Here is a 14,198-nt window from a genome sequence, read left to right as displayed (position 1 = left end):
AATCCAATCAACAAAATAAGCTCCCTTCAAACCGTTGACGCGGTTGCGTCTAACTGACGCCATCCGAACACCGAACTGGAGCGCTCCGTGCGGGTTGAAGCGAGAGAAAGTTTTCTTCGTCGGCATCTCCAAGAACCTTCCATCCGGCCGTATCGAGGCAATGGGTGAGGAATATACAATTCTTTCTAATTCAATAAACTACGACAATTCCACGGCAGAAGCTGCCGTCGTTCGCAATCGAAACGCTCTCTCTATCTCGCTCTCGCATTCGCTAACCAATGGCTATGTGTTCCATTTTGTCAGCTAAACACAACTTAACTTGCTGCTTCTCTAACTTCGATCGCCTTCGACCGGATCCGGCACCTTCTAAGAAAAGTGATCGAATCATTCATCTCATTAAACTGCTGCTGCTGAATGAACGACCGAGAGTCACTTCATTCCTTTATCTGTCCGCACCCAGAGCGTCTTTTCGGTGAACTAGTTCTACTTTAAGATAGAAGGAGGAAGGACACCGTTGAATAGCCGCGACGCCGGCCAAACCACTCAAAAGTTCGCTCTCCGACGGCGCCCAATTCTTTCGCTGGTGCCTCTGAACCACTGTTTAGGCACTTTATCTACTGCGGATTTGCTGAAAGTGGCCACGATTGATGTCGGGCCGCAGATTGTCGTCTGGCTAAGGGCCTCGTCGCCGCGACAATGCTCAGTCGGGTGAATCAATGACGATTGCGAAACCAAAGCAAACCTTCCCCTTAATCTGGTGCGCACCACATTGATCCGAAAATCTGTTTTCCATTTTCCTAGAATTAGCCGCGCGAACGACAAAGGGGCGAAGTCAGGAGGAATTGGCTCAGGAAAATATTAATAATACCCAGCCCATCGGTTGCAGATCCGGCGTTCCGGGCCTCGGAATCGACAGCCGCTCGGTGGTGGGCTGCTTATTTATACGCCAGCGCCCGTATCGCTCGGCCCGGTGCGCCAATCTTTTCTATTCTCTGTCTTCCGGCACAACACAATCTGTTTCCGGTTATGTGATTCACATCGTTCCTGCGTCGTCCTTTGTAGTCCGCTAACGGTGTGAAACGCTCGACCGGCCGCCACCGTCTTGCGGGATGGAGCAAAACCACGACAGGAGTTTCCGCTTTTTTCTCAAAACGTTCATCCACAACACCATATGCTGAGCCACTTCGCCTTTGACATACTTTTGGAGGTTTGGTCGGAACGGGGTTCGAACAGCGATGAAGAGGTGTTCATCTTTTCAACAGTTTGCCATCGGAACCGAGATTTGTTCCAAAGGTTCCACACAATAAGAAAATGCGTCTTTCCATCGGTTTCGCCTTCGGCCTCCAAGACTGGTTTCAGACGGAAGTTCTGGTATGCTTCTGAGTGTGTCCTTCTACACCGAGCACCATCCGGCCCAGTGATGGATGGTGCAAACGAGTAACATTTCCATTTGCTAATTGAGAGCTTGGCCCTGAAAAAGGGCCGTCCATCTGGAGCCCCATCTGGACACCGGTTTCTTGAGACACCCGTTCCGTTCCGGGGCGACTCTTCCAATTACAGGGTTGCCTCCTACGAAGTGTGGAATACTCACGGGAACAAAAGGATTAGATTGGGTTTATTCATGGCACCGAACTGGGAGCAGCAGCACCACCCAGGATACGTGCCAGAGTAGTGCCTGGCGGGGCCCCCAAAAATCTGGCCCCAAAAATTCAATCATAATCACTTTTCGCCGACACTCCTGAGCACAATGCCAATTTGGGGCGAGGACGACGGGCACCCGTAGCAACAACAAGCATCGACCACAGTGACATCTGTCGAACCGGAGTCGGCCGTCAATCAGCCAAAGTGTTTCAGGCTTATGCGCTCCAGCCCCCGCTGCAAAGGGATAATGCTAATTTTAATTAATTTCTCTCCGATTGCACCTTACCTTCGGTGGCCGGAAGCTACACCATCGGCGTTAGCCAGCAGCCACGGTGCCACGGTCTAATTAAAATCCCATACGTGCACAGGCTTCGGGTCAGGAATCGTTTCCGGCCGCCCGGTGGCCACGCACAGACACATCTTTGGGCTGGTTTGGTTTGGGGCCAACTTTTCGGTTTTCGCCGATTAGCCGAAACATACCAGACGTAGCATTCCGTCACACACCCGCCGTTTGACCGAGGTCCAAGCCTGACGTTTGGGTTGCATGCGAAATTTCGTGAACAATTTATTGGGTCCGCACACGGAATTCGCTGTAGTGTCTCGTCGAAGCGTCGTTCAAAAAGAATGAAAATGAAACTGGAAAAAGCGCATTAAAGCCACGTACATTGAACGCCATTTTCAACGCCAAATTGGTGTCTCTACACAACAGAACACGCCAACATCGTGGCACAAGAGGTGGACTTTTCACCGGAGTAAATTGCACCGAGAGGCCAATTACCGGTGCGCGGTGCTTGGGCAGCAAATTAGCATTAGCACAAATTATGTTCAATCATGCTGCAATTAGGTGTCGCTTCTCAGCCCCACAACCGCAATGCCGCTTGGGCCTCGAGTGTCCCCGAAGTAAGAGGGTCATTTTCCATTTGGCGGCAACTTGCGTACATTAGCCACTGCCGCTTACAACTAACGCCTGCGTCCCATCTTTGCGTGCGTCCCACGTGTTCAAACTCTAATTGATCGATGGAGGCACCCAGTCCTTCACGCGGCCCGCGGCATCCTCGAAACTCTATTCAGGGGTTTTACCAACGTCGTGGGACTATCCATTTCTACTGTGGTGGCCTCGTTTTACAACATAATCGTAACGAGGTTCGAAAAATTGATCAATTTACGAACCGACCAACCCGGTCCGATGATGTGGCGCCGAGGTGCGGCCCGTATCGGTATTCAATTGTGAAGTTTCGTGATGGAGCCACAGAGATAAGCACGTAGCACAGAAAGGACGAAATAATCGGAGCCTAATAAAATCATTTCTCCCTTGTTTCTTGTAAATACAATTCCATCGTCGTCGCCACCACCGCCGTCAACCGATCCATTACCACGGCACGGAAATGGGATTGAATAATGTTGCCTTTCCATTCGGTGCGTATAACAAAATCGCTTCGTTATATTGTTTTCCAATGTGGAGCACCATCAGCACCGGTGTCCGGTCCGGCCACCGTGGTTGAAAAACATCAAACCGGAAAACCCCGTAAAAAGCAGTTTCCAGCCAGCTGGTGGTGCGGAGCGTCGGAGGGCTACCTTCTGCGGGGCGAAAATTTTCCGCCCCAAAAAAAAAGAAACAACAACATTATTACCAACATCATCATCATCACGGGCGTCATCGGCGTGTCGAAGCCACGGTCGAACCGGATCGGGCCGTTAGGCCGCCGGCAGTGGGAACCAAAAAAGCGCCAGGCTGGCCGAAGCAGCCCTCGAAGCTTTTCGCACATTTGATTTTATTTCCGATCGTTTGATTTTATTTTATTTTTATAGGCTCAAGTGCGAATGAAATGAACATCGCATTTTATTTTGCAACTTTCTTTTTTGACCAACCACACTGGCTGGCAGGCACTGGCATTGGTGAGTGGCCCACAAGAAAGGCTTCCAACGCGGCCTGTAAATGGCGAGCTCGCCTTGCAGCCGGTGGCAGCGCAAAATGAAACATTTTGCTTCGGTGCGTCCCAAATCGACCATTCGGTGGCGTTGCTACAGCCGGTAGCCGAGCCGATTCGACGTCAACGGAGGAGGTGAGTCCTTGCTACCTTCCTTCTTTTGTTGGCAAATAAACTCGGCAGGCCCTTCGTTTGGGGTTCGCCGTTCGGCTGCGTTGCGTTCGATGGCTGTTGTTGGGTGATGTCTTTTTAATGTCGAAAATCCATCACAATCGCCGCACACGACTCGAAACGGGCACTCAAGAAGGCCGTGAATCAGAATCGAACCATTATGATGCAACACGATTACGGTGCTGAGCATGCTTCCTGTTTCTTCCAAGAGGCCAAGGCCTTACCATCAGTATAATGCACATAATTTAGCAATCACACTGAGCGGACTACGAATCAATGGGCCGTTGATGGTGAAGGCGATGATGGAAATAATGCTTCCGCGTGGAAAAGAACCCCCCAAAAATGCGCCCAAAATCACTACAATTTGCGTGTTTGTTTTGCTTCTTTTTGTATTGCTGAACCCCCATCAACAAAAAAACCAATCGTCAACAACAAGAAGTGCCCAGAATTGCTATACATTTGCTTTCCATTTCATACCGATCGATCGAACGACCGACCGGGATTGATGGCGGAAAGCAAAAATAATTTCAGCATAAATCAATACGTTCGATTTCATTGCCGAAATATTGATGTGTCTCCGTCGATTAGCGAGCGATGGTTTGCCTGGGTTGTAGGTTGACACACGCGAAGCACGCTGTTGGCTCCGGCTCCGGCTCATTTCACCGTGCCACGATTTACGTTACGGTTGACATGCAATTTTCGTTTTTTGAGGCGTTTCACGAAAAGGACTCACAGAATATTGGGTCAGTCCGAAGGTGGCGAAGTTAGTGCTTCGTCAAAGTTTACTTTTATTCGTTTTTGTCTCTGTGTTAGAGCGTTTCGATGTCAGCTTCTGGTAAACGTGGCTACGAGTTATTTCATTAGATGTTACTTTTGCTCTTCAAACAGTATCATTGAACTGACTTTTACCATAATTAAAGTAGACTAGTTTCACAGTAATCGAAATATTTGGTAAAGAAACATTTTGTACAGATTTGACGAACTCAGTGATTGAATCCGTTCACAGATTACATTGAACCTCGATCCCAAAAGCCCTTTTCAACAAGTATATTAAACGAAAATCAACTATAGATAATTATAAAATAATGAATGCAAAACAACAAATGACACGTCGCAAAACAACAGATTACATTTTTAAATTTCTTTTTTCAAATTCATCTTACAAAGTGTTATCGAACATCACAAGGGCCAATAGTGAATATTCTTTCACCAAAACTCGTTTGAAATTTGCGGCAAAAAATTACAGAAAGAGAAAAATTAGAGAGAAAGCGATCACCACTTGCGATAGACCCAAAATTTATGCTTTCTTTCGTCACCAATTCGCTTGTAACGTGTGGTTGGTGTCCTTGGGCATTTGGCCGTTTTCGACCACACACACACAGATACACACAGTCTGGTGAAGATTGAATAAATCACCGCGCAACATTTCTTCGCCACCGCCCACCAAGGTCGGTGCCACGCGCTTTCCTTTTTTTCCGGGAAGCCCCGAAATAACAGCGGACTCCGAAATCGAAACGGATTCGCACAGGAAGTAATTACTTCGAGACGATAAATATTTAGCATCTCCACGCCCAATTGCGCGCACACACGAGTGTAGTCCGCCTGCGAAAAGTGTTGGTGTCTGTTTGAGTTTCTCATCACGCGGCCCCTCCGGCGTGATGTGTGGAGCGCACCCTGGACATTTGGTATGGAAATTGTTCGCAAAAACGCACCATCCGGCCGGAGGAGGCACATCCTCCATCTGACGCCAGTGACGTGGCCGCTCCAAGGCACGTGAAATTAGAAGGAAAAGAACAGCACCCATCGTTCGGAACGCCACCAGGATTCGAGTGTTGTTCGGCCCTCGCCGTAATGCCGTATTCTTTCAATTTTTTATGATCCTCGCCCTTGCTTGTCGAACGCGCACGCGGCTGAGTCCTTATGAAAGATGTTGCGCAAACATGAAGAAGCGGCGTGCCACCCACGAGCACCCGCGCCTTCTTGCTCGCTTCTTGTGCTCTCCGCTCGGTAATTGCTTTCATCAACCGTCTCGCGGGGTCCAGAAGAAAGCGAGAAGCAAAAAGAACATAGGCGCGAGAAAAACCGAGTGCTTGCCGAGACCCCGTGGTGGTACATCATGCCTTATCAAGTGAAGTTCCCCGCGCTCCACTCTCAACAGGACACCCGATGCACGGCATTCGACGCTGTGTTTGGTTTGGCGCCATCGTTTGGCGTATGGAATTTGTGTGGAAATAATTTTCCTAAACAAACCAAATATTTACTTTGGCATCGCTACAATCTCGCTCGCCATCCGCTTCCCGGGACACCGATCCACAGACGGACCGGTTCCGAAGAAACGCTTCCCATCAAACAATTTTCCGGAACACGCACAAACATACACACACCCATGGCAGAACCAATCTAATGCGTCATCAAGCACCGGAAGCGACCAAAGGTTCACCCGGAAGTGGCAGTTGCCCCGGCGTTCGATAATGATATTAAACGCTTAAAACATTATCGTCCTGCTTCGGCCTCGGTTCGGTTCATTCATTATAAGCTCCCGAGAAGGATATGGATGAAGTCCTTTTCTCTGTGGCCACCGGGGGCACCGGTGACCATCTCGTCGCTAATAATAGGAGCTCCATTTTCGCAACAATCAATCGTCGAGCGGCTCGATCAATCGAAATGGACGCCAGGATAATAGGATGAGATACGGACAGTGTTTCGTGTGCCGCTCCTCTTCTCTCTCTCACTCGTTCCATCGTTCCTTTCAATGGCACCACCATCCGCGCGGCGTAGAGGAGGTCCTTATCTCGGGTGAGAACCTAACCTTTAATGGATTTACAGCCATTAGATCGATTTATGTCAGCATTTATTTGCTTGCTCTGGTTGGGGCCGACGGCGAAGCGGACCATCGTCGTCGTCGTCCTCCAGCCCTTGGCCATAACCGTAGGAGCAGTGGGGCCAACACTGGCAGAGACAGAGACGACACTCACTTGTCTCTTCATTTATTTTATGTAGTAAATGGCCGTCGTACGGCGAGCCGGAACGAGGGCCCGGGCGTTATCCTTTATCGGGTGTTTAATTTTTTTTCTCTCTTTATAGTTTCGATCCCATCCAATCTCTGTGGTGAGAGAGAAGAGTGACGGTCCGGGTTCCGGTTCTGAGTTGGTTTGGGCTTGGTGGTCGTTTAGTGGAAAACTGCGGAAAACTCTTTCGGGCCAAGGCGAAACGTTGGGCGAAAAACCCCGCAAACCACCCATCCACCCAGAAGGGATGAGACCGAAGAGAACTATGAAGAGAATATGTGTGAGTGTTTGTGTGTGTGAGAGAGAGAGAAGGAACTTGAACTTGGCTTCCAAGTTTCGGTTTTGAGGTTTCCAAGCTATTGGCCACTCTCCACTCGGAGAGCACAAGGAGCCACCGTCCTGCCAACGACATCGTTCCGGACGTTGAGGTAAACCGAGGGTCCCTCATGTACGACACACGATCGCCTACACACATACATAGGGTGGGTTCCAGATATTATTGCTGGGCCAACGACGAGCTCCTACCGCTCCAATTCTCCGCGTGTCTTCCGCTTGATTTATGGCCCAAAGTTTACAGCCTCCCCGGCAGCGCGCCCGCCATTTTGGGGTGGCGCTTTTTACAGCGCGATTGTGGCCTGGCCACCCAACCCAACCGGGGCGCGCCCCCAGGAAGGGGCGAAAGTTTTCAGCGGTGGATAAGAAAATGGATTTGTCTGGTGGCCGTATCACGATTCCGTTGATTGCATCGCATTGTGTGTTGTGTTTCGATTGTTTGTGTAGCGCTTTTTTCCCGCGTTCCCTCCGCTTTGTCATTCGTGTGGTTAAAGGAATGCACCCTGCCGCCGCAGCCACCACCCGCCGTATAGAGAGATAAACGCGATCCACGACCCGAAATACCCGGACAGCATCGTTTTGTGGGGTGCCCAGCATATCTTCCCACACGGACACACGGATGGATAGAGATGGATGGCTCTCTGGGTGGAAAGTCCATTAGGAAGTTTTCAATTGTTTAATGGGAGCGGGAAATTAGGCAACTGCGGACGTGTGACGGATGCAGGAGCTGCACCAGGAGCCCGAAAGCTCCACCCAAACCAGGAAGACGGACGACGGGACACGAGATAATTTGTTATTTATGGTAATTTAATGGCGTTTGATGTAAATCATCGTGTTCATCCTGTTTGGTAAGTTTGAATCGAACCGGACTTGCGGGTGCTTCCGCTTTTCCTGCTTTTAATTCTGACTCCAACTTTACAAGATTTACACACCCGCTGGGTCGAGTGTTTTCCAATCTGTGTAACTGACAGAGTTGGTATTCTCTGCCCAAAACACACGAAATCCGCAAGAAGCAAAGCCGGACGACCGAAACGCAACCGGGCGCGCGGTGTCAGTATAAATCATTTGCAGATAGGCGTCACAACCCAAGAAGGGCGAGCGAGAGAAAGAGTGTCGCAACGAAGACGTTTTCCAAAGCATCGGAAGGTCGCCGCCGTGAAGGGCCGGCCAACCAACGTCACCTTTTTTGGGCCTTCTCACCGGCACGAGATTTATGACTAAATAACCTTCCGAAAACTAGCTTCCTGAACTGCTGATCCGGGCGTTTGATTTCTGTTTGCTGACACGGTACACGGCACCGATTTGCCTGCAAGGATCGCCACAGCACAACAACAGGCAGGAGTCTGGCTTGTCCTGGCCCGAAGCAGCAGCGGCGAAGCACCGTGGAACCACCACGCAACGACGAAGGACACTCGAGGGAGCTTTTAAGCGTCGGCGATAATGCGGGTTCGTTTGGGACATTCGATGCCTTATCTGGCGTTTTACGATAGCTGGGCACAGCCCCCGGCTCCGGTTCGTGTTCGGAGTAGAGGTTTTTAGGTAGAAAAGTTTCAATTTCCCCAAAAGGGTTTCCATAGTTTATCATTATTCAATTAAAGCTCATTACACGACTACAACGCCCAGCGGCGTTGAGCGGTGAACAAGATAACGATGTGAAAACATACGTTTGAAACTAGTCTATTTAATTAATCGCAAACTAGAAATCAGATGTCCAAGGTTTAGTAAAATATTCGAGAAAGTTGATAAGTTCGTCATTATTTGAAAGCATATAGTTGATTTGTTCAAAGCTTTAGCTTGTTGTTTGGTTTGTTTGGCTAAACGTCTAGTTCTGCGCAACTTCTCCCGGTCGATAAAATCAGACAACATCGTGTTCGAAAGATTCTTACAATCAATCAACACTATTTCCTTACTTTGGAGAACGTGGAGGAAAACCTGAACAAATTTTCAGATACGAAACAGTAATCGATTTCTGACACCAAATCTGCTCTAAATTACTTAAAAAAGAGCAAAAACGTATTGATAAGTCGTTATGTGCATTGAATGTTGCTGTTCCTTGTAAACGACGTACGTCTGCTATCTGCTGGATTCATTTTAATTAAATAATAATGAAACCGTTGTCTAGTGAAGTGCAATCCAACTACAATGGAGTTACAGACCATCATCATGCAACTGATAACCTCTGATTTACTGCCTTCCTCAACTAGAGATGTCAGTCTCTTCCTTGAGGTTTGTTTAAGTATTCGCGATTCGAACTACAATCACCCCGCAATCGCCCTCATATCCTGAGGACAATCGATTAATTGTCTCATTTATTAATGTCACGTCAACGATAAAAACACAGACACATAGGAAACCGACCGGACATTGTCAAGAACATCTCCATTTGCTTCGACAAACCAACCGCCGTGTGCGTCTGTGTGCAAGTGGCGTGTAATAAAGCCGCGACCAGCGCCAGGGTCTAGGTCCTGAACATTGTTGGTCACGACGAGGAGGTAAGCCTCACTAAATGTTTCTCCGCCCCGCCTCGGGACAAGGTGAGTCATGAGTGCGCCATTGTAGGGACGCCCGACAAATACAGCAAGTAGGCAGTGGAAAGAAAAAAAGCCTCAAACAGTATCAGGAATGTTATTAACTCACCACGACTGGAGATGACCGCATCTGTCGTTGACACTAGCAGACTGCTGACGGCCAAAACCAGGAGCAGGGACGCGTTGCGAAGCAAAATAAATCGTAGAAAGCAATTAACTACGCCTCGTTGACTTCGATGGTGGCCACTGGTGGCGCTGCACTGATGGCCGCCCGCGATGGCTCTGAGGACGCTGGGTGATCCGCGGCGGCACCGGCGCTTAGAATCTGCCGGATCAGCACCGGCAGCGGCGGCAGCCTGGAGACCGACGCTGAAGCCTCTGGTGCTACTGTTGCTGCTACTATTGCTAGTGTTTTTCTGAGCGCCACAATTGCCACGGGCACCATCGCCTGCACTCACCACCATCGCCGTAGTCGTCGTCGTCGTAGCCGTCGCCATCATACTGCCGCTAATGGCCGCCACCGGATGTGCTTGATGTGGCCGCCGCCAGGCGGTACTTAGTGGAGCAGCAGTATTTGCTGCTGCCATTGCCACTCAACACCTAACTTTTCTCTCTGCCTTTTGCTTTTCACTCTCCCTTTCTTTCTCGTCAGTTGAATTGTACGTCTTGCCAGGAGCGAGGAAACCTCTACATTAAGCCTCTACAGCACAGTGGCTCTAATTTTTAATCTTTCTTAAACGCTTCCTTTAACCAGGTTCTCACCAGACCACAACGATACCTGTCGTACGCGGAGGACACCGTACACATTGAAACACTAGATTGCGGTGATCACTAGATTGCGGTGGTCACTAGATTGCTCACTCACTGTCGCGCGACACAAAAAAAAATCTAGGAGACTCTGTATCACCACGCTACCACCACCTATTTTGCCAGCTGTTTGGCCGCAAAAGGTGCTCCTTCATTATTCCCGGTCGCCCAATTAACCACCGTAAACGGTTGTCCACGTTGCAACAGCGCCCCTGTCACACCATTCCAGCAACCGATCACAGCAGGCTGTTTTCTTGTGGCAGCTTGGAAACCAATTAGAAAGATACCTCTTCTCACACTGCGCGCGCACTGGGGCCGATTTCTCCCGATGGGACTCTTCTCACCGTCCGAAGGATGGCCACCGAATTCCTGGAGGATACGCGCGATAAGTGGATCGCCTCTCAACTGCGGCGGCCACTGTTGCTCATTTGCCTCGGCTTCTCACCCGTTGCGTGTCTGCCTCAGTCCCGTGCTGGATGGATAATTAAAATGCAATTACCATCCAGTGCACAAAACACCCCGCGCGCCCTCGACTCGAGTGAGGTTGCTCACTTTTTCGTCTCGGTTCCGTTCCAGTCTCGAACTCCAGTGTGCTGCGTGACACCAGCACCGCTTCGAGATTTCTATCGCTTCTTGGGCGCTTTGGACTAGAAATCGAAAAACCAAACGCTGCGCCCACTGGGAGATACGATTGGGAGTTCAAAATGTGCGTTCGGTTTTTCCACAGTCTACTGCAATAGTCTGCTAAAAGTCTGAAAGAAAAAGGAAAAAAATGAAAATTAAACTTCAAACTTCAGGTTTGAATTAATTATATTTAAAGCTGCACAAGACAATATTGCTAAGACAACTGTTTTCTGTTACATTACTGGTGCAGATGTTCCCGTCACTGTCCGGTTCATTTCGCGCTGTCCTTTCGGATTCCGGTGATTGTTTTGTAAATGCAGAACCAGCAACAGAACGAGAATAAAAATCACTCGTCAACAAACTCAATCTACATCTTAATTGCATTCCTTTCAACTGCAGGTTCAACACGGAGTAAAGGGGGAAGCTTTCGCGCTACGAACAGTTAAATTGAAATACGAAGAAAACCATGCTTCCGTTTTACTCTTTCTTGACTTTTTTCACCCAATTCCACCGCCGACATATTTACTTAATTCAATTGCAAAACAGCTTTCCGGGCTCATTATCGCAAACAAACGCTCCGTCTGACTCAGCCTACCACGGCACAATTCGTGAGAGTGGTGTGAACTCCGTGACGTTACACCCCGGACCCGGAGAAGAGCATACAGCATCAACTTCTAGCTGTGTGTGAATGGGGGTGTAAGTAAATTCATTTTGTTGCCACTTTTTAATTAATGAATTTTCTAACGATGGCGAAGCCGTTGGAAATGTGCGAATTCGCTCTCTTCTTTCCAGGTTCCTTAGCGTGTGAGTGATGAAACAACAACCTAAGTTCGTTTGTTGGGTGTACCCCAAAAAAATCCCGCTCCCAAGGGACTCCCGTACACGGTCCACGGGTTCTTGGCGCAAGCCTTGCACTCGTTCCGTACGCGCCGGTAATTTGCATACATATGCATTCTGCACCGGTGCTACCGTGGCACTTATGATTCAATCTCATCCCGGCGATGAAACTTTCCTTCGACAACGTACGCGAGAGGCCGTCTTGCACCGCGTCTTCTCGTCTCGCCGGAACAAAGCGGCTTCGTCTTGAGGAACTGCACAGGGCAAAATACGAGACATGCACGAGTAGCTCTATCACTCGCTCTTTGCACGGGTCTCTCTCTCTGTCTCTCTTTCTCCCTCGGGAAATGGTTATGGTGTCGCTGGAAAATGTTGATTCTTCGCCATCTTCCCTGCTCTGCTCGTTAACGACACATCTTTTGGCCGTAATCTTGCCGTCGCCATCTCGTTCCGGGCGAACAGCCATCGTACAGCCTGTGCGAATCTTAAGTAGCGATTGCGGAAATTTCATCACCAACACGGCAGCAGCGGAGCAAAGAATGGTGTGTCTCTTAGGGATGCCAAAAATCTGAATTAATGCATGAATGCAGATCCTTCGTCACCGGCAGCCGCATCCTGCGGCGTGTGAAATTACTCATTGCGAATTTATGAAGACGTCAACGCAGCCTGTGCACCACGGGGAATGCACCGGAGCCGCCGTGAACCCAACACCTCATCAACTAAGAGCCGTTAAGAGCGAACGTGAGCTCCGGGAGCATCCTTTGCGAACCGGCTTCGTTATCTTCGTCCAAACAATCGAACTAATCACAACGATCGCACACATACGGCCCACCCCAACGATTTCCCAAATGAACGGCACGTGCCGCTGCTGTTGCTGCCGCTGGTGGTGGATTAAATGAGACTAGAATTAAATCAAATGAATCCGGAACAAAATGGCCCGCTGCTTGCAGGAGATTGCTGCTGAGCCACTCGGGAACCACCAGAAAAAAAAACAATCTTGAAACTGATTATGCATCCTCGACGACGAAGGAAGTTTTGCTGCACTCAAAGCTCCATCGGTTAAAAGACGGAAGAAAATAGGATCCCCTGGTGCGCTCGCTTTAAACCCCATCCGCTTCTTCCGGGACCGATTGAAGCCAAGAATGCAACGATGTTCGCTTTCGCGTTCCGATCGATTGTTCCGGAGGGTAATCGATCGCCACCCGGTGGAACCGCAACAGTCGGTGCACCCGAACCAATCTGTTCTGGCATTAGTCGAACGGTGCGAGAGCATCATTTCGTTTCTGTTTTCTTTTCTAGTCTCCCCCACAGGAATGGGACATACGAATGGCCGCGGAAATGGTGGCTTTCATTGAAGTGCACCAGCCAAAGAAGGGACGACAGCAAGGCAGCTTCGCCGTCTCGGTGTGTGCGCATTCGATTGGAAGCAATTTAAATGCACACTTCTTGAACTGCTCTGTGGTTTCTTCGGTGGGCTTAAGAGTCAAAGCGAGCAAGAAGCACAGGCAGCTGGGCCCCGGGCTTTTATGCGACACGGTCGGGAACGATTAATCGGAAAGAGGAAGCTAACGTCCGGGCACGGTTCGGGTTTGCAGCTCTTTATATAATTCCCCGAACGCGCGCCGACTGCCATTGAGTGCAGACAGCGGACCCACCGGTCCCCCACCGGGTTGCTTGCTGTGGGGCGAGTCTTTTCAATTCAGACGCCACTCATAAGCAGTCTTCTAAACCGTGAAAAAGAAATAACGGCACGGCACGGCACTCGCAGTGCGATCTGGAGAGGTGCTTTCCCGGGAAAACCCTCCTTCGGGGCGCAGTGGGAAATTTATCGCTCATTTCGCCGATCGCCGTGTTCGACCATCACTTCGCCTCGTCCCAAAGAAAATCGCTTGAAGAGAAAAGTGTTGCTGTTGCTGCTGCCATTTCGGTTCGAGTTTTTCTTTTTCAAATCACTGGCCCACTCAGGGCGGGTTTTCCTGGCATTTTCTTCCACTTTCCGCTTGGTTTTTTCGTATTTCATGTCCATCGCTCTCGATTGCTCGCACCGGCAGTGAGCCCCGGGTTTATTTTCCATTAACCAGATATTGCCTTTTCGTGGTAAATCATTGCGAGACGAACGCGAAGGGCGCTTAAGGAGGCGCTCCTGGGAGGCGCGCGGGAACGGGGAACGATCGAAGATATGAAAGCAACGAGGCCAAACGGCTTCATTGGACCCAGCGCAACGGACACAACGGACACCATCTAACCCGGTTCGAGGTGCTTTGCACGAGTGCTTTTCCGGTTTCCGGTTTCGTGCCCTGGACTCAGCACACACACCGACA

The 14,198-nt window shown here is 49.6% G+C and overlaps 1 protein-coding gene across 1 annotated transcript in view; it reads right to left on the bottom strand.

Moving 5' to 3' along the window:
• Nucleotides 1-10,196, bottom strand: part of LOC131207172 (MAM domain-containing glycosylphosphatidylinositol anchor protein 1-like) — a 189,446-nt gene extending 179,250 nt beyond the window's left edge. Inside the window, exon 1 of the mRNA XM_058199783.1 lies at nt 9,719-10,196. Within this exon, the coding sequence (XP_058055766.1) occupies nt 9,719-10,196 (478 nt within the window). The remainder of the gene's footprint in view (nt 1-9,718) is intronic.
• Nucleotides 10,197-14,198: the final 4,002 nt, after the last annotated feature.

Source organism: Anopheles bellator, chromosome 2, assembly GCF_943735745.2.
Source record: "Anopheles bellator chromosome 2, idAnoBellAS_SP24_06.2, whole genome shotgun sequence".
NCBI lineage: Eukaryota > Metazoa > Arthropoda > Insecta > Diptera > Culicidae > Anopheles > Anopheles bellator.
The sequence above is the reverse complement of the archived record's forward strand: the minus strand, read 5'-3'. Positions and strand labels throughout refer to the sequence as shown.